At 69.2% G+C, this 17,295-nt stretch overlaps 2 protein-coding genes across 4 annotated transcripts; one reads left to right on the top strand and one right to left on the bottom strand.

Annotated features, from left to right (window-relative positions):
- Window positions 1–367: 367 nt before the first annotated feature.
- Window positions 368–6,802, bottom strand: LOC134554302 (basic proline-rich protein-like). Its single transcript, XM_063404842.1, has 5 exons — window positions 6,657–6,802; window positions 6,181–6,196; window positions 4,459–5,471; window positions 3,506–4,058; window positions 368–928 (listed from the first exon to the last, which is right to left on the bottom strand). The coding sequence occupies exons 1-5, from the start codon at window positions 6,800–6,802 to the stop codon at window positions 368–370; spliced, it is 2,289 nt and encodes a 762-aa protein (XP_063260912.1).
- Window positions 3,373–17,295, top strand: THRA (thyroid hormone receptor alpha). 3 transcript variants are annotated; one of them, XM_063403791.1, is made up of 10 exons: window positions 3,373–3,544; window positions 8,843–8,891; window positions 9,871–10,092; window positions 11,332–11,393; window positions 12,915–13,015; window positions 13,095–13,242; window positions 13,540–13,745; window positions 14,552–14,698; window positions 14,777–15,035; window positions 16,018–17,295. In XM_063403791.1, the coding sequence occupies exons 3-10, from the start codon at window positions 10,040–10,042 to the stop codon at window positions 16,266–16,268; spliced, it is 1,227 nt and encodes a 408-aa protein (XP_063259861.1). In that variant the 5' UTR covers window positions 3,373–3,544; window positions 8,843–8,891; window positions 9,871–10,039; the 3' UTR covers window positions 16,269–17,295. The 3 variants fall into 3 exon arrangements, with proteins under 3 accessions (XP_063259861.1, XP_063259862.1, XP_063259860.1); XM_063403792.1 differs by having other exon boundaries at window positions 8,846–8,891; window positions 9,815–10,092; XM_063403790.1 differs by having other exon boundaries at window positions 8,846–8,891.

The following is a 17,295-nucleotide window of genomic DNA, read 5'->3' on the forward strand; positions in this document are numbered from 1 at the left end:
CCAACACCCCCAGCCCTGAGCACCCCCAGGACCCCCTGCAACCCCAGCACCCCCAGCCCTCAGCACCCCCAGAACACTCCCAGCCCCCCCCCAAATCCTCAGCACCCCCAACACCTCCAGAACCCCCAGAACCCCCCCAACACCCCAGCACCCCCAGCACTGAGCACCCCCAGAACACTCCCACGCCCCCCCCAAACCCTCAGCACCCCCAACACTCTCAGTACCCCCAGAACTGCCCAGGGGAGACCCCCAGAGGAGCCTCCAAAGCTCAAGAGCAGGGCGAAGGCCCTCAGGGGGCTGGGGTGGGAGCTCAGTCACCCACTGCCCCCACTGCTCGGGGGGGCTTCGCGGCCCCTTAATTCCCCGGTTAATCATTCATGGGGCCGGGGCGCAGCAAATCCCCCCGTGCCGGGGCCGGGATTAGGCGGGCGGGCGGCTGCCCAGCCGGCGAGGGGCCCCGGCAGCGGGGGGGTCCCGCCGGGGGGGGAGCCCTATCCATGAGGAGGGATTTCCTGTGCAGGGGGGGCTCATTTCCCACAGCTGGCGGGGGAACAAACACCACGGGGGTCCCCACGAAGGAGGGGCTCAGAGGAGCCCTGCTGGAGACCCCCCCTGGCACAGCAGTCCCGAATTCTGAGGGCAGGGATTGCTGGCCCCGGTGGGGTGGGGGGTGGCAGGGTGTGCTCGGGGGGTCGCAGCTCCCCGGGGCACAGCGGGGGCGGCCGGGCGGGGGGAAGGCGTCGAGGCCTCGGCGCTTTGGCAGGGCGCCCCGGCACAGCTGCCTCCGGCCCGGGGCCGGGGGGGCCGGAAGGGGCTGGGGCCGTTCCCAGCGCCGGGGGCAGGCGAGGGGCGAGCAGGGGCCAGCGTGGGGGGCTTCCCCTTCCCACGGGGTCACGGGGATGGCTGGGACCTCTGATGCCACGTCCTGCTGGGGGGCACATGGCCGGTGGCTGGTGATCGGTGGGGTGTGAAGGATCTGATTTGGGGCGGGGGGACACCCCCATGGGGACATCTGGACACCCCCGGGGGTGTCCAATGCTGGGGATGGAGGTGCCTGGTGTCATCTCCTTCCTGGGGGTCTGGGGGGGCACCACTGCTGACTTGGGGCTATATTTAGTGTCTCTGCCGCAGAGCAGCGGGATGAATTTTAATGAGCGTGTTCCGGCTGACTGCCTGCGCCCCGAGAACAGCACGGCCCCTCAAAATCCCAAATCGTCCCGGATCAGGGGGGCATGGGACCCCCACCCTTCTCGGGCAATGCAGAGAGACCTGGGGGCACCTCACGGGGGTTGGGGAGCTCGTGATGAATGTGAGAGGTGCCTGTCCATGCTCCAGAGGGGCCACAGGCAAACCCTGCCTCAGTTTCCCCACTGGGCTGGGGGCTGGCAGGCAGCCTCGGGCAGGGGGATTTGGGGACATGACGTGGTGTTGAGACAGCCCAGCCCCACGGGCTGGGGGCAGGCGAGCTCGGCCACAGCCTTATCGCGGGCAGACGGTTGTGGGGGGCCGTGGCCATGCCGTGTTTGCTGAGGATAAAGTGTACGGAACAGGCAGGGAGGGACGGGGGGGCCGTCACGCTGCTGCTGCTGCCCCGCCACGCTGGGGCCGCCAGCCATGGGGGTGAGGGCCCCAGGGTGACACAGGGATCGAGGGGGCTTTGGGGACCACAGGCCTGTGGGGCAGCAGGAGGTCCAGGGGTCCATCGGGGTCTGCGGGGACACCCACCAGCAGTCCTAGGTGCCACTCTCCTCCATGTTCTGGGTACCCCCATCCCCTGGGGACCGCCATCCCCTGGGGACTGTCATTACCTGGGCACCACCATCCCCTGGGGATCCCCGTTCCCCAGGCGGCACTGTCCCCTTGTTGTCCCCATTCTGAGCAGCACAGTGCCTTGGGGACCCCCCTTCCCTGAGTGTTGCCTGTGCTCCCTCGAGTATGGGAAACCATCCCCTGGGTACACCCCTCCCAGGGAAACCTTGATCCCTTGGGGACCCTCCTCTCCTCGAAGCCTTCATGCCCGGGAGACCCCCATCCCCCTCGTCCCCTGGGTGTCACCGCACCGCCTGTGCAGCCCAGGGAGGGGGGTACCCACGGGGCTGGGGGATGGGGGGCGGCCAGGCTGAACCCCCCGAGGGTCCCAGGGCCGAGCTGCGGGGCGGGGATGGGGGTGGGCGGCAGAGCCGCTTTAAGCCCGGGCATGACGGGACGTGTAGTCCGGGGAGGAAAAGGGGGGGCTGGGAGCAGGGGCTGCTGGGAAGGGGGTGGGGTGGCACGGGCGGGTCGGGGGGCTCCGGGGGGCGACCCTCAGCGCCCTCCCCAGTGATCCCCCTGAGCTCTCAGTGCACGCCGCCATCCCCGGCCGCACAGCGGCTCCGGCCCCGGCCCCACAGCGGAGTACGGCCCCCGTCCTCCCCAGTCCCACACATCCCCCGGGGGGCGCAGGGGCAGGGCCCCCCGACGTGCGGGTATCCTGCGCGGCCGGATCCTGCCCGGGGCGGTGCGGATCTGGGTGGGACCCCCGTGTCTGGTGTGTGCCCCTCCCCGGGCCGGGCTGGGCACCCCGGGGTGTGGAGCTGCCGCCTGCCCTGTGGGTGCTGTCACCAGCCCCCGTGGGGACCGTTCCAGGTCTCCATGATCATCATCTCCACCCCACCGCCACCCAGCGAGGGCACCGTCCCAGCCCCTCCTGGGTGCTGTCCCCAAATCCTGAGGGCAGCCTCCCCAGTCCCCACTGTCGCTATCACAGCGTCCCCAGCTCCCTGTGGGTGCCGTCCCCTGTCCTGTTGGACACCAGATTGTCACTGTCACAGCATCCTCATGGGTGCTGTTCCCAGTCCCTGTGGGCACCGTCCACACCCTGCCACGGGAATCCCCCTGGGCCTCCCTGGGCACCGTCTCCAGTCCCCCTTTGGTACAGCCCCCCACGCTGTGCTCGCCATCCCCCATCCCCGTTGTCACTGTCACGAAATCCCCGTGAGCACCGTCCCAAACTCCTGTGGGCACCACCTTCACCCCGCCACGGGCACCATCCCGGGGACCCTGCGGGCACCGTCCCCAGCTCCCTATGGGTGCCTTCCCCAATCCCCTCGGGCACCTCCCCTCTCCCCCCCTGCACACAGCCCCCCACCCTGTGCTCACCACCCCCCGTCCTCGTTGTCGCTGTCACCACAGCCCCGTGGGCACCGCCAGGGCTCCCATCACGCACCCGGCCACGGCCGCCGTGCGCACCCCGCGATCCCCGTGTCACCATCCCGGGGTCACCCTCCCACGGTACGCTCGGACCCCGCCGCTCCCCCGTGGGTCCCCACGCGGGGCCGGGCGCGGCGGGTGCAGGGAGCGGCTGCGGCCGGCGGAGGGGGCTGCGGCCGCGGCGGAGCGGAGCGGGCGGGCGGCGGGGCCGGGGGAGGGAGGAGCCAGCGCCGTTCGTCCGCCGCCGCCGCCGCCGCTGCGCCCCGCTCCGCTCCGCTCCGCGCCCCGCACCGCCGCTCCGAGCCCCGCTCCGCACCCCGCACCGCCGCTCCGCGCCCGCCGCCGTCGCTCCCAGGTACGGCCCGAGCGGCCCCGCCGGCCCCGCCGCCCCCCGGTTGTTTACCGCCACCCCCCCCGGGCCCCCCCGGTTCAGCACGGGCGCAGTTCGGTGCGTGGAATGGGGGGGTCGGGGGGCGATCGCGTCGGGAGGCTCGGGACCCTCGCAAGGCTCGGGGGCCGCGAACCGCGAGGAAAAAACACGGGGAAAGATTTTTTTTTTCTTGGAAAATCCGGGCGTTTGGCGTGGAGCGGGGGGGCCGCGTTCCCCCGTGGGGGCGGGGGGGGGCACCGCGCCCCCCACCCCCACCGCACCCGCCACTGCTGCATGCGGGGCACGGCGCTGCCCCCCGCCCGCCACGCCACGCCACGGGGGCAGCCCCCCCCAGCCGTGGCCCCCCGGCCCCGCGGCCCCCCCGTGGCCGTGGCGTGGCGGCGTGGCGGGGTCCGGGCCGCGGCGTGGCTCTGCGGTGATGGGCGCGGGGCCGCGCCGTGGGCAGGTCGCGGGGCCGGGCCGTGGGCAGGCCGTGGCCCTGTCGCGGCGGGGGGGGGGAACCGTGGACGGCCGGGCCGTGACGGCGCCGTGGGGTGTCCGTGAGGGCTTTGGGGGCCCCTGTGGCCGCTCCCCCGCACCCACCCCGCAGGGCGGCAGGAATGCTGCGATTTTTTTTCTATTTTTTAAATTTTAGAATATTATTTTTATTCTTTCTTTTTTTTTTTTTTTTTTGCGCCGAGAGCAGAGCGCGGGGGGGGCGGGGGGGCGGTTCGGCCGCTCCCGGTTAGGGCGGGGGCAGCTGGGGGGGCGTCCCCGGTGCGGCGGGGCGAGGGGGGGGCTCGAGCCCCGCACCACAGGCTTCGCCCTGAGCGGGGCGCGGGGCGTGGCGGGGGCTCCCCTGTGCACGGCGCCCCGCGGTCCCGCGGGGTGTCCCCCACCCCAGCCCCGGGGGGGCGGATCCTGCCCCCGGTCCGGTGTCGCCGCCGGGGTTAGGGATGCGGTCCCAACCGGACTGTGGCGAGTCCCCGCTGTGCGATGAGGGGAAACTGAGGCAGGGGCGGGCGGGCGCCACGGCCAAGGTCACCCCGGGACCACGACCTTCAGCCGTGACCCCCCCGCCGGGGGTTGCTACCGGCAGCGATACCGGGAGCCACACCGGGAGGCCGGGCTGAGCGTCACCCTGCCTGACCCCCGACGGCACCGGGGACCCCCACGGCTCCGCTGGAGCGCTGGGGGGGCTGGGGCCGCCGTGGGGCGCGGGCAAACCCCGGTGGAACCGGTTTGGGGGTGCTCCCCTGCCCGGGGGTCTTGGCGCAGGGTGGGGGCGCGGCGCGTCCCCCCCTCCCCACGGCAGTGCCGTGCGGCTGCGTGTGCCCCCCACAATGGTGCGGGCCCCGCGGGCCGGCGGAGCGCGATTCTCGCGTGGGGGTTCTCCCCAGCACCCCTGACCCTCCCGCGGCCGTGACCTTCGCGTGGTCGTCCCGCGCACGGGTTCCCGGAGGCGGGAGCGCGGGCCGTGCACGCCCGGTGTCCCGCACCCTGCGGAGCAGGAACGGGGGCGCTGCGGGTGCACCCCTGGACCCCTCCTGATGGGCGGCGGCTGCAGGAAGCGGGACCCCCCCGGCTCCGCTCCTCGCCCCGCGGGCGCATTCCCGGGGCAGCAGAGACCGAAGCAGCGGCGGGGCCGCCCCGGGGCTCCCATCCCACGGACCACCGGCCCCGCCGGACCCCGCGCAGTCGCCGGTGCTTGGGGGCGGGGCCGGACGCCTGGATGCCCCTCCGGACTGGGGGAAAGAGGAGGAGGACAAGGGGGGGATGCGGTGTAGGCGAAGGCGGGCGCGGGCTGCGCTCCCAGGGCCTCGCTCAGGCTGGGTGCGGGCGGGGGGCGCGGCGGGGTCAGGCCCCAGGGGCGGTGCCGTTCGGGTTCTCCCCCGTGCTGCAGACCCTCGGTCTGCAGTTGGGTGACTGCAGGAGCACTGCGAGGAGTGTCCCTCGTGTCCCCTTCTCAGGGAGTCGGTCTCCCATGGGCGGTCCCGGTGCTGTGTCCCTGTGCCCGTTCCCATGTCCTGGTGCCTGTCCCTGTGTCCCCTTGTCAGCGTCCACGTTGGGCACCTCGTGGTGGCCACCTCCCCTCTTCAAGCAGCGCTCCCCGGGGAGGGGATCCAGGAGCTCCCCCCCCATCCCTGTGCACGTGAACCAGAGCCCCCGATTTAGAAACGTCCCATGCCGTGCCAAGGGCTGAGAATAGCTCCCAGCGTCCCGGCACACCTCCTGGGGCCAGGGGCACCCCGTGGGGCTTGGGGCCTGCAGCCACCCCAAAGAGCTGAGACTGGGCACACTCAGCACACACCAGGTGCTCAGGGGTCCCTGTTGGGTGACCTTTGCGGCCTGGACAAGCAGTGACACAGGGATGAGCCACATCCTGTGTGCTGGCACGGGGACACGGTGCTGGGGATGTGGGAGTGTGTGGCTCCTGAGCTGGGCAGCTCCGGTGGGATGGAAAACTGAGGTGGGATGGGGAAAAAGGGGCACAGCTGAATGCTCAGACACTGCAGGAAAGAGCGGCCGCTGTGGCCTTGGTTGGATGTGGTGTTCTTGGCAGTCCTGTGGGGTCTGTGGGGGCTGCAGGGCTGGGTGCAGGTCATGCTGCAGGTCCTCACTGCGGTGATGCAGGAACTGTCGGACACGGGACCCGTCAGAGGCTCAAGGCCACAACATTGGGTACCCAGTCCGTGTCAGGACAGGTCACCAGCGCTGCAGCCGCCAGCCGTCGTACAAGTGGTGGCTTCTTTGAGCTGTGAGCCACAGGGAGGACACAAAGCCAGGCTCAGCCATCCTGTGCCACAGCCCAGACCCCACGTGTGTGGGGAACAGGCACCACGCAGGGCTCTGGTGGCACTGGGTGGGCTGCCCTGATGTCACGCCCGTGGCATCCCCCTTGCTCGGGCTGCCCAGCTGCTGCGCATGCCTGGGATTCCTGCAGCCTCCCGGCACGGCACACCACACTGTCCCCGCTGCCACACGTGCCCACGGCACCGCGTGGTACCGGGCATGGTGTGCCGGGCACTGGCACAGGTGTGTGATGAGCGCACGGCACCAGACGCAGACACGCGTGTGGCGCTTGGCACAGCCTCACACACGGGCACCGGCGCGTGCCGGGTGCTGCCAGCCGTGGCACGGCAGGTGCCCTGTGCCTGGCCACGCTCCCACGGCACATTCCTGCCAGCCGCTGCGGCCAGGGCTCTTCAGGCAGCGGCAGATCTGTACCACGCTGGTGCCCATCGTGACGCTGCCCCAGTGCCCACTGTGACACTGCCCCAGTGCCCACCGAGACGCTGCACTGGTGCCCGCTGTGGTGCTGCAGTGCCCGCGATGACACTGCCCCAGTGCCCGCATGGCCGGGCATCGCTGGCTGGTGGCCGCGGGTCTGCCCTGCCCCCAGCCCGTGCTAATCACACTAATTGGCACCGTGGCTAAAGCGCTTAGGCCCTCACCTCCCTGACCCGGCTGGCAGCTGGGCTGGGGGGGGTGCTGGGACCCCCGGAGCCCATCTGTGCTGGGGGGCAGGGACATGGCAGTGGCCCCGTGGGGTGGCCCCAGTGTCCAGCACCCACGTCCGGCTGCACGGAGGTGGTCAGTGCCTTTGTAGAGGGGCATCCCATTGTCTGGGGTCCCCCATTCCGGGGGTCACCGGGGGTGGGGTCTGTGGGCAGCGGGGTGCTGGGCGCCCCCGCTAGGGTGAGGTGGCTCCCGCCGTCGGCCCAGCCCCGGACTTTGCCCCCGGGTTGTTTTCAGCCGCCTGCAACCACCCGACTCAGCAGAAACGCTCCCCTGGGCGTGGGGCTGGGCTGGGGGGGCGCCGGGGGGGGCTCCCGCTGGCTGCCACCCCGCTCGCACCCAGCACCCACCCAGCACCTGGTGCTGCAGGTGGGACGCGCAGGTTTGGGTGCCGGCGGCGCAGGGTGGGCTGAGACCTGACTGTGCTCATCACACGTGTCCCGCTGGAGGAGGAGGAAGAGGAGGAGGAGGAGAAGAGCCGCCTCCCGTGTCTGTCTGTCTGGGCCGCCCCAGCGCGCCTGGGATTCCTCGAGTGACGGTTCCTGGAGCGGCTACGCCGGGCGATCCCAGGGTGCCGGTGATGCCAGGGGTGTCAGGGGGCTGCTGGGGTCTCGCTGGGGTGGCGAACCCCCACCTACCGCCGCTGCCCCCCGGCTGCAGCCCTGAGCCTCTCTCGTTTGGGGCCGCACCCACCAGGCCACCTCAACGGGGAAACTGAGGCGGGGTGGCCGAGCCCACCCACCGCACACTGGCTTTGGGGGCACCCCATACCCCACCCCACAGCGGTTTCACAGCGAGGTCGATGCACCCCGAGCCCCACACATGCACCGAGCGTGTCGGGGCTGTGCCGGAGCGCGGGGTCCCGGGGGAGAGGGGCGGGGGGCGGCGGGGGGGCCGATGCCCGGCGGGGGCCGCGCAGCTCTGGATCCCTGCCAGTGCCTATACTTGGAAGTTCTCCGCGCGCCGTTCCCATATGGAACAAACATTTGCTGCAGCCCCCGGCTCTATAGGTACCGCCGGCCCCAAACCCGGCCTGAGGCTGCGGCGAGGGGCGCCCAGGCCCCACGAGCCCCCCGAGGCGGGGAGTGTACCCTGGGGTAGTGGGATGCGGTGCCGTGCCTCAGTTTCCCTGAAGAGGCTGGTGCAGGCGACGCCCCCTCCTCAGGCGTTCTGGGAGATTCCTCATGCGAACCCCCCGTGCGGCGCTGGGAGCTCTGTGCACCCATGGGTGCAGCATCCCTCTCCCCCCATCCTGCGCTGGTCGGGGTGTCCTCGGCTGGGGGTGGGGGGCATCAAGGGGGGGCCCAGCCGGGGCGCCCCGTAGCGTGGGGGTGTCGGGGGGGCCCCCAGCCCCGTCCGCCGCGTTTTAAATCCGCCGGAGGAATTTCTGTGGCGGCCAAGACAAACGTGACCTACTTTCTGCTGTCCCCGCGCGGAGCGGAGGAGCCCGGGGCTGGGCACCGCGCCCGCCGCCGCCCCCCGGCCCCCCCGGGCGGGCTGAGGGCCCCCCGCACCCCTCACACCCCTCCGCGCCCGGAGGGTCACCGGGGGGTCACGGGGGAGGGGGGGGTTGTGGGCAGGGCCCCCATCCTGCCGTGTTACTGGGTGTCCGCGGGATGTGCAACGGGGTGGGCACGAAGGGCAGGGGGTGCTGCCGCCGTCGTGCCTCAGTGTCCCCGTCACGGGGTGCTGTGGGGGGGTCTGGGGTGCCCCCCGGTGCTGCCCGTGCTCTGACCCCCCCCCCCCAATGTGTCTTTGCCATAGCAGAGCTCACAGAGGAGGGATCGCCTGGACTCCCGGCGCTCCCCGCCCCGTAAGTCACCACCTACCCCATCATAAGTCACTCCCACCCCATAGGTCACCCCCTGACCAAGAGTCACCCCCAGCCCCAGATTTGGGGGTGTTCAGCTGTGCAATGAACACGTCAGGGCTCAGCCTGGCTCTGGGCACAGCATCCGAGGGGCTCCCCTGGGTGGGGAGGGGCTGCCCTCTGCACCCCCTCCCCAACAGGCTCCCCCCACCTCTTGGGGCCCCCCAGCCCCGCCCCAAAGGTGGGGGGAACTCCCTGTGTGTGCTTGTGCTTTGCTGCACACTCGCAGCCCTGGGCGTGTTCTCACACAGCCTTGCGCCCCTGGGTGTGCTTTTGCACACCCACCCACACCTGTGTGCACTCGTGCAGCCTTGCACACCTCTGCACACACCTGTGCATGCTCTTGCAGAACCCTGCACACTCTCTCACATGCCTGCTGTGCTGCCACAGCCTTGCACACCTGTGCACGCTCTCACACACATGTACCTGCTCTTGCACACCCGTGCACACACTCTCACGTGCCCTGCACACTTGTGCATGCTTAAACGCTCTCCCACAGCTCGGCACACCTGTGCACACCCTTGCACACCTGTGCACACTCTTGTACCTCTCTGCACGCCCTTCCACAGCCCTGCACACTCTTTCCTTCCCTCAGTGCTCTCCCAGCTTTGCACACCCGTGCATTTCACCCCCCGTGCACACTCTCACCCCGCCGTGCCCTCTGGCCCAGCCCCGCTGCTGTCGCACACACCCCACACGCCGCTCCCTCCCTGTGTTCTCACACGTGCCCTTGCCCAGCCCTGGGCGCCCTTGCACGCTCTGCACGTTCTTGCACACTCACACCCAGCCCTCCCCGGTGGCCACAGCTCCTGGGGGCACCCCATGCCGTCCCACCCCTCCCTGAGGGTCCCCTCTGTGTCCTCCAGGGCTGGTCCCCTTCCCCCCGGTCCCGGAGCTCGGGGCTGACGCCGCTGTCCCGCAGGGTCCGGCCCGGGATGCTGCGCGGTGCTGAGCACTGAGGGGCACCATGGGGTGCGCGGCGTAGCCCCCCGCCGTGGCCCCCCAGGCCGTGGCCGCCCCCGCCGTGGCCCCCGCGTGGCGCCGGAGCCCCCTCGGTCGGTGCTGAGCGCTCCTTGATGGAATTGCGGTGAATGGAACAGAAGCCCAGCACCCTGGACCCGCTGTCGGAGCCAGAGGACACCCGGTGAGCCCCCACCCCGGCACGGGGACACGCGGGGGACACGCGTGGCACTGTGCCCTCTGTGTCCCAACACCGTGTGCGTGCCCAAGTGTCCCAGTATCTGCCACACCCCTGTGCCCACTGTGCCCCTTGTGTCCCCGTGCCTGCTGTGTCCCTTGTGTCCCCGTGCATCCCTGCATGCCCATGGATGTGTCCGTGCCCTGGGACGGTCCCCTGTGTCCCGGTGTGTCCCTTTGTGTATGTGTCCCTGCCCTGTGTATCCCTGTGTCCTGGGTGTCCCTTGTGTCCCTGTGCCCACCGCGTCCCCGGCCACCCCATGTCCTGTGCATCCCCGTACCCCCAGTGCCCTCAGCCCCCCTGTACCCCCGATGTCCCCAAGTGTCCCTACGTGCCCTCACGTTCTGGGTATCCCCACATGTGCCTGGGTGTCCCCCTGCACCCCACGTGTCACCAGGTGTGTCCATGCCCAGTTGTCCCTGTGTCCCCACGCTCACATGTCCCCACTCGTGCTCCTCCATGGTGTCCCCCCCACTCGTGCCCAGCCGCCCCCTCCCCGCGGGGGCGGCCCCTCGCCCCCCCCCTCCCGGGGCGATTTCGGGTCCCCGGTGGGGGGTGGCGGCCCGGGGTCACCTTGGGCTGGAGCCCCCCAGGGTGGGTGGGGGGTCCCCGGGGCGCTCCCCCGCCCCCCCCCCGCAGGTGCCGATCCCGCGGCCTCGGCCCCTCCCCCGCGGGGACGGGCGCGCGCGGACCCCCGGCGCCCGCCATTGGCTGAGCCCCCGATGACGTCACTTCCCCGCTCAGCCAAAAGGACATTTTGTCTTTGACTGTGAATGAGCCCCTCCCCCACCCGCCCCTCCCCCAACCTTCCCCCTCCCCCACCCCCCACCCCCCACCCTTTCCCTTCCCCTCCCCCTCCCGCCACCCTTTCCCTTCCCCTCCCCTCCCTCACCCCCTCCCCGCCCGGTCCCAGCCCCCCCGGGGCGGTGCCGTGTCCCGGAGGGGGGGGGTCTCGGGAGGGGTGTTTTGAGTGGGGGGTCCCCAGGGCCCTCTCGTACCCCCCCATCCCGCACCCCACGGCCGCACCCCACCTGTGACATCTCCGCGTGGGGACCCCCGGGCGGGGGCTGCCCTCTTCCCAGCAGGAAAAGGGGTCCGAGGGGGATTTTGGGGGGCTGTTGGGAGTTTCCGGGGGGCAGCGGGAATCCGCGGGCATCCTCCCAGCCTGTCCCCCCGCTCCCGCAGGTGGCTGGATGGGAAGCGCAAAAGAAAGAGCAGCCAATGTTTGGTGAAGAGCAGCATGTCAGGTACGGGCACCCGCGGCACCCGCTGGACCCCCCCGGGCACCCCACGGCTCTCTCGGGCACCCCATGGCCCCGCTGGGCACCCCATGGCCCCGCCGGGCACCCCATGGCCCCCCGGGTCACCCCCGGGTCACCTCATGTGCTCACCGGGTCCTGCAGGCACCCTGTGTCCCGGTGGCCACCCTGGGCGCCCCGAGTCCTTGGTGGGGTCCCCTGGACACCCCATGTGTCACTTGGGTCCCCCAAATTCTATGGACACCCCTTGTCCCCCAAGGGCACCCCAGGATTCCCGTGTCCGTGCACCCCAGGACACCCCATGTCCGCTGTGGGCACCCCAGGAACTCCGTGTCGTTGCCAGGGTCCCACTGACATCCCGGTGGAGAGCCGGAGGTCCCCATGTCGCCCAGGCACCCCCAGATCCCTGCAGGGTCTCCCGGAGTCCCAGTCCCCGCCGGCCCCGTCGGGGCGGTGCTCTCGGGGCGGCAGCGCCCTGGGGTGGGCGATAAGGGGGGCCCCGTGGGCGCTGCCCCCCGCCCTGCCCCATTCCCCGGCGGGGAGCGGCCGGCGCCGGCGGGACCTGCCGCGGGGGGAGGCCGGGGGGAACCCGGGCGTCCGGCTCCCGCCCATCCCCGGCACCCGCCCTCTCCGTGAGGGAGGGGACACCGGGGGACCCCCACGTCCAGCACCTGCAGAGCGGGCTCGAGGGGTCCCCAACCCTGGGTTTGTGGGGTCCCAGGTGGTGCGGCAGTTTCGGGGTGCTGGGGACACCCCCCGAATTATGGGTGCTCTCTGCAGGGGCAGTCAGCCTCTTCCCCATCTCCGCCACCCTTTGAGGATTCCCACTTCCAGCCCCCCGAAAACACGAGGGTGGGCTCCTGGGGGGGACACGAGGGGCCCAGGGTGCTGAGGACCACCCCGTGCATTATGGATGAGCCGTGCCTCAGTTTCCCTGAGCAGTTGGAGGTGGGCAGGCTGGGGGGACTCTGGCGGGGGGCTGGTCCCGAGCTGCCAGGCAGGGGGACCCCGGACAACGGCGGGGACAGTGGGTCTTTGTGTGCCAGGGGGAGAGGGACCCCCCCGGCTGCCATGCCCGGCCGGATAATGGGATAATGGGGGCTTTATTGGAGCGGGGGGCTCGGGCACCCCCCACACACCCCCAGTGTTAACCCTTTCCACCCCGGGGCAGGGGCAGTGGTGGGGCAGACAGTGGTGGGTGCAGGTAGAGGGGAAGCTGAGGCACGGAGAACAGAGGGCATACTGGGCATCCCTGGCATGGGGTATGGGGGGGTCCCTGATGCTGCATGTGCCAAGAGTCTCTGATTTGGGGTGTGCAAGGGGGTCCCTGACTCAGGGTTTCTGGGGGGCCCTGACTTGGGGTGCCCTGGGGAATGAGAATTTCTGTCATGGGGTGCTCTGGAGGTCTCTGTCATGGGAGTCTCTGTCATGGAGCACCCCATGAGTCTCTGCTGTGGGGGGCCCTGCCCCGGGGTGCCCTGGGGGTCCCTGACTCGGGGGTCCCCGCAGGGTACATCCCTAGTTACCTGGACAAAGATGAACAGTGCGTGGTGTGCGGGGACAAGGCCACCGGCTACCACTACCGCTGCATCACCTGCGAGGGCTGCAAGGTGAGTTGGGGCAGGGGGGCTTGGGGGGCGCAGGGGAGCTCAGCAGGGCTCACTGTGGCACCCCCTGCGCCCTCCCCAGGGGTTTTTCCGTCGGACCATCCAGAAGAACCTGCACCCCACCTACTCCTGCAAATACGATGGGTGCTGCGTCATCGACAAGATCACCCGCAACCAGTGCCAGCTGTGCCGCTTTAAGAAGTGCATCTCCGTGGGCATGGCCATGGACCGTGAGTTGGGGGGCTCTGCTGGTGGGGCAGGTCGGGGTCCCAGCACCGTGGGGCACATTGGGGTACCCAGATCAGCTGCAGGACCAGGCTGGGATGTCAACTGTTGTGATACAGCGTGGTGGGATGCATGAATGAGGGGTCCTAGCTGACTGGGGGGGTCCCAGATGATATTGAGCTTTTGGGAGGTGGGTTGGGGTCTTATGGGGCGAGTTGGGGTGCCCAGAGCAGCCACAGGAGGAGCTGGGGGGGTTCACCACGGGGTAGGGGGATCCTGGCTGATGCTGGGGGTCCCGGCAGTGGTGCTGGATGACTCGAAGCGGGTAGCCAAGCGGAAGCTGATCGAGGAGAACCGGGAGCGGCGGCGGAAGGAGGAGATGATTAAATCCCTGCAGCATCGCCCCAACCCCAGCGCCGAGGAGTGGGAGCTGATCCACGTCGTGACAGAAGCCCACCGCAGCACCAACGCCCAGGGCAGCCACTGGAAGCAGAAGCGGAAATTCCTGGTGAGGGGATGCTGTGCAGGGACTCTGTCACCATCTCGGCCCCCCAGCCCCAGCCGGGATCTGCTGAGCACTCGCACACTCAGCACACACGTGGTAGCAGTGCCAGGGTTTGGGATGTCACCCATGTCCTTGGGCAGTCGAGGGGGGTTGGGACATCGCTCAGTGTCCTTGAGCTGGTCACCCCCAAAGGGTTCAGGGGTGAGCAGTGACCGAAGGGGACAGCTGTGCCCGCAGGTGGCCCCGGCCCTGCCACTGGCCCTGTCACTGTCCCTGTCACGCAGCTCCCTCTCCTGGCTGCTGCACTGGCCCTGCCACGACTGTTCCCGGTGACATGGGAGCCCCAGAGGGGTGGCAGGGTCACATCACAGCCGCCCGGGGATCCCAGGGAGGGGGAACAGGGTGACACAGCACCCCCAACACCATTGCCCACCATGGGGGTCCCAGAGGGGGGCACAGTCACACTGCACCCCCATATGCCACTGTCCACTGTGGGGGTCACAGGTTGGATGTGGTCACACCACACCCCCAATGCCACCATGGGTGTCCCAGGGCAGGACATGGTCACACCACACTTCCAACACCACTGCCCACTGTGGGGGTCCCAGAGGGTGACACAGTCACACTGCACCCCCAAACCCCACTGCCCACCATGGGGGACACAGTCACACCACAACCCCCAGTGCTCCATCTGCTGTGGGGGTCCCAGGGGTGACACGGTCACACTGCACTCCCCAGTGCCACCATGGGGGTCCCAGGGGGGCACATGGTGACATCACACCTCCCCAACACCCCCTTGTCCCCCACAGCCTGAGGACATCGGCCAGTCCCCCATGGCCTCCATGCCCGACGGGGACAAAGTCGACCTGGAGGCGTTCAGTGAGTTTACAAAAATCATCACCCCGGCCATCACCCGCGTGGTCGACTTTGCCAAAAAACTGCCCATGTTTTCAGAGGTAATGGCGGCGCCGGGGACTTTGGGAGCTCTGGGATGCACCAAAACCCCCCCAACAACTGTCCCCGTGTCCCTGCAGCTGCCTTGCGAGGACCAGATCATCCTGCTGAAGGGGTGCTGCATGGAGATCATGTCGCTGCGGGCGGCCGTGCGCTACGACCCCGAGAGCGAGACGCTGACGCTGAGCGGGGAGATGGCGGTGAAACGCGAGCAGCTCAAGAACGGCGGCCTCGGCGTCGTCTCCGATGCCATCTTCGACCTGGGCAAGTCCCTCTCTGCCTTCAACCTGGATGACACCGAGGTGGCCCTGCTCCAGGCTGTGCTGCTCATGTCCTCAGGTAACGGGTGGTGGGCACCTCAGTGCCCGGGGAATCAGGGGGTTTGTTGGGTGGGCACCTCGATGCTCAGAGTTTTCACAGTCCTGAGGAGGTGTTGGGTGGGCAATCTGATGCTAGAGGTGCCCAGCAGCTTCAGGGGGAATTGGGTGGGCACCCCCATGCCCAGAGGCTGTCCGTGGGGATTGTGGTGTTGGCACCCCCTTGGCCACAACTCCCAGCATTTGGGGTTGCATTGGGTGGGCACCCCAATGCCCAGAGTCCTGACTGTCTTGGAGGTGTGTTGGGTGGGCACCCTGATGCCAGAGCCCCCCGCATTTGGGGTTGCATTGGGTGGGCACCCACCCCAGTGCCCAGAGTCCTCACTGTCCTGGGGGGTGTTGGGTGGGCACTCTGATGCCAGAGCCCCCAAACATCTTCAGGGTGCGTTGGGTGGGAAACGATGCCCCCCTGGATTTTTGGGTGGATTTGAGGTGGGTACCCCAATTCCCAGAGCTTCAGACAGCTGTGCCAGGCTGGGAGGGGTCCCAGGAGCATGAGGTGGGCACCCCTGGTACCCAGGAGCACAGGCTGAGCCTCTTGGTCCCCTGGGGCCCCCTGCCAGGCTGACGTGGGTCTGTGGGGTGGGCACCCCAAAAGCCGGGGGGTGCATGGGTCACTGTGGGAGGGAGAATCCCTGCAGATGCTGGACTGGGACAGGGACTCTTCCATGGGCAGAGGATGCCACGACAACAAGGAGAGGTTTAAACTAAAAAGGGGAGATTGTGAAGGGGTATGGGGAAGAAATTCCTCTCTGTGAGGGTGGAGAGGCCCTGGCACAGGGTGCCCAGAGCAGCTGTGCCTGGAAGCGTCCAAGGCCAGGCTGGATGGGGCTTGGAGCAGCCTGGGGTAGTGGGAGGTGCCCCTGCCCATGGCAGGGGTGGCACTAGATGAGCTTTAAGGTCCCCTCCCACACAATCCCCTGACGATTCCCTGGTTCCCGCAGACCGGACAGGGCTGATCTGCGTGGAGAAGATCGAGAAGTGCCAGGAGACATATCTGCTGGCCTTTGAGCACTACATCAACTACCGCAAACACAACATTCCCCACTTCTGGCCCAAGCTGCTGATGAAGGTGACGGATCTGCGGATGATCGGCGCCTGCCACGCCAGCCGCTTCCTGCACATGAAGGTGGAGTGTCCCACCGAGCTCTTCCCCCCCCTCTTCCTCGAGGTCTTCGAGGACCAGGAGGTGTAGGGCTGACACCCCCCACCCTGTGTGCCCCCCAAACCCCGCTCTGGCCCCTCCCCCCCAAATCTCGTCCCCCTGTAAGGACAAGGGGATGCTGCGCCCAGGGTGGGGGTCCTGCTGTGCCCCCCAACAGCCATGCCCCCCGCCCCAGGACTTGACGAATTTTGTTTGTTTGCACAGGGAAGGGCCCCGACGGTCGAGCGTTCCCTTTATTGTCCTTCTCTTCGTAGATTATTATTTTTTAAGCATTTATTTCCCTCCCTGAGAGGCTAAAATATTAAACTAACTGCACTTTGGAAGGAGGAGGAGGAGGAGGAAGAGCAGGGAGGAGAGGAGGGGGCTCTGGGCTGCACAGGGAGAGGCTGCCCCAGCCGGGGGGCCGTGGCCATATGCACTTTTGGCCGGGCAGCAATTTGGGGGGCTGGGGTGGGGGCCAGGACCCCTCCCCATAGCAGGGCAGGGGCTGGGACCCTCATCCCCCATAGTGGGGAGAGGGCCAGGACCCCCCCATAGCAGGGCGGGGGCACAGGAGGGGCACAGCAGTGGCAAGGGGGACCCCAGCCCATCGGGGTGCAGGGCTGGTGGACCCCCCCCAGCCCGCTGGGTCTTCCCCGGCTGGGGTGACCCCCCTGTGTCCCCCCCTTACCCCCAAATTTGGGGCCAGATTTGGGGTTTTGGGGGTTCTCTTGTCTTTTTTGGGCTGAGAGGAGACGATTTTGTGCCAAGCGCCGCGGACGGTGGGCGCTGCAGGACACTGGGGGGGGCCACTCCCCCCCAAACCCCCCCCAACTTTTCCGTTGTCCTTTTTTTGTTGTTTTTTCCCCCTCGTCCTCGTGGGTTTTGTCGTGTCCGTCAGGAGTTGCAAAGGCCCCGGAGGCGCCGGCGGGGGGGCGGTGGGTGCCCCCCCGGGACCCCCCACTGCACTACTGCCCCAGCCCCCCGGCGGCAGCACTTTGGGGGGGCTGCACCCCCCAACTGCCCCCCAGTGCTCCCGGGGGGGCCGGGCTGAGGCGGGGGCCGGCAGGGGGAGTCC

This window comes from Prinia subflava, chromosome 8, assembly GCF_021018805.1.
Source record: "Prinia subflava isolate CZ2003 ecotype Zambia chromosome 8, Cam_Psub_1.2, whole genome shotgun sequence".
Lineage (NCBI taxonomy): Eukaryota > Metazoa > Chordata > Aves > Passeriformes > Cisticolidae > Prinia > Prinia subflava.

Coding starts and splice junctions, on each gene's coding strand:
- LOC134554302 (XM_063404842.1), bottom strand. CDS start 6,802: ATGGGCACCAGCGTGGTACAGATCTGCCGCTGCCTGAAGAGCCCTGGC. Junction 4,059..4,458: donor TCCGCCCCCCCGGGGCTGGG/GTGGGGGACACC, acceptor CCGCCGCGACAG/GGCCACGGCCTGCCCACGGC. Junction 929..3,505: donor GCGCGGAGCGGCGGTGCGGG/GTGCGGAGCGGG, acceptor TGTGCCCCCCAG/CAGGACGTGGCATCAGAGGT.
- THRA (XM_063403791.1), top strand. CDS start 10,040: ATGGAACAGAAGCCCAGCACCCTGGACCCGCTGTCGGAGCCAGAGGAC. Junction 10,093..11,331: donor TCGGAGCCAGAGGACACCCG/GTGAGCCCCCAC, acceptor CCGCTCCCGCAG/GTGGCTGGATGGGAAGCGCA. Junction 14,699..14,776: donor AACTGCCCATGTTTTCAGAG/GTAATGGCGGCG, acceptor GTGTCCCTGCAG/CTGCCTTGCGAGGACCAGAT.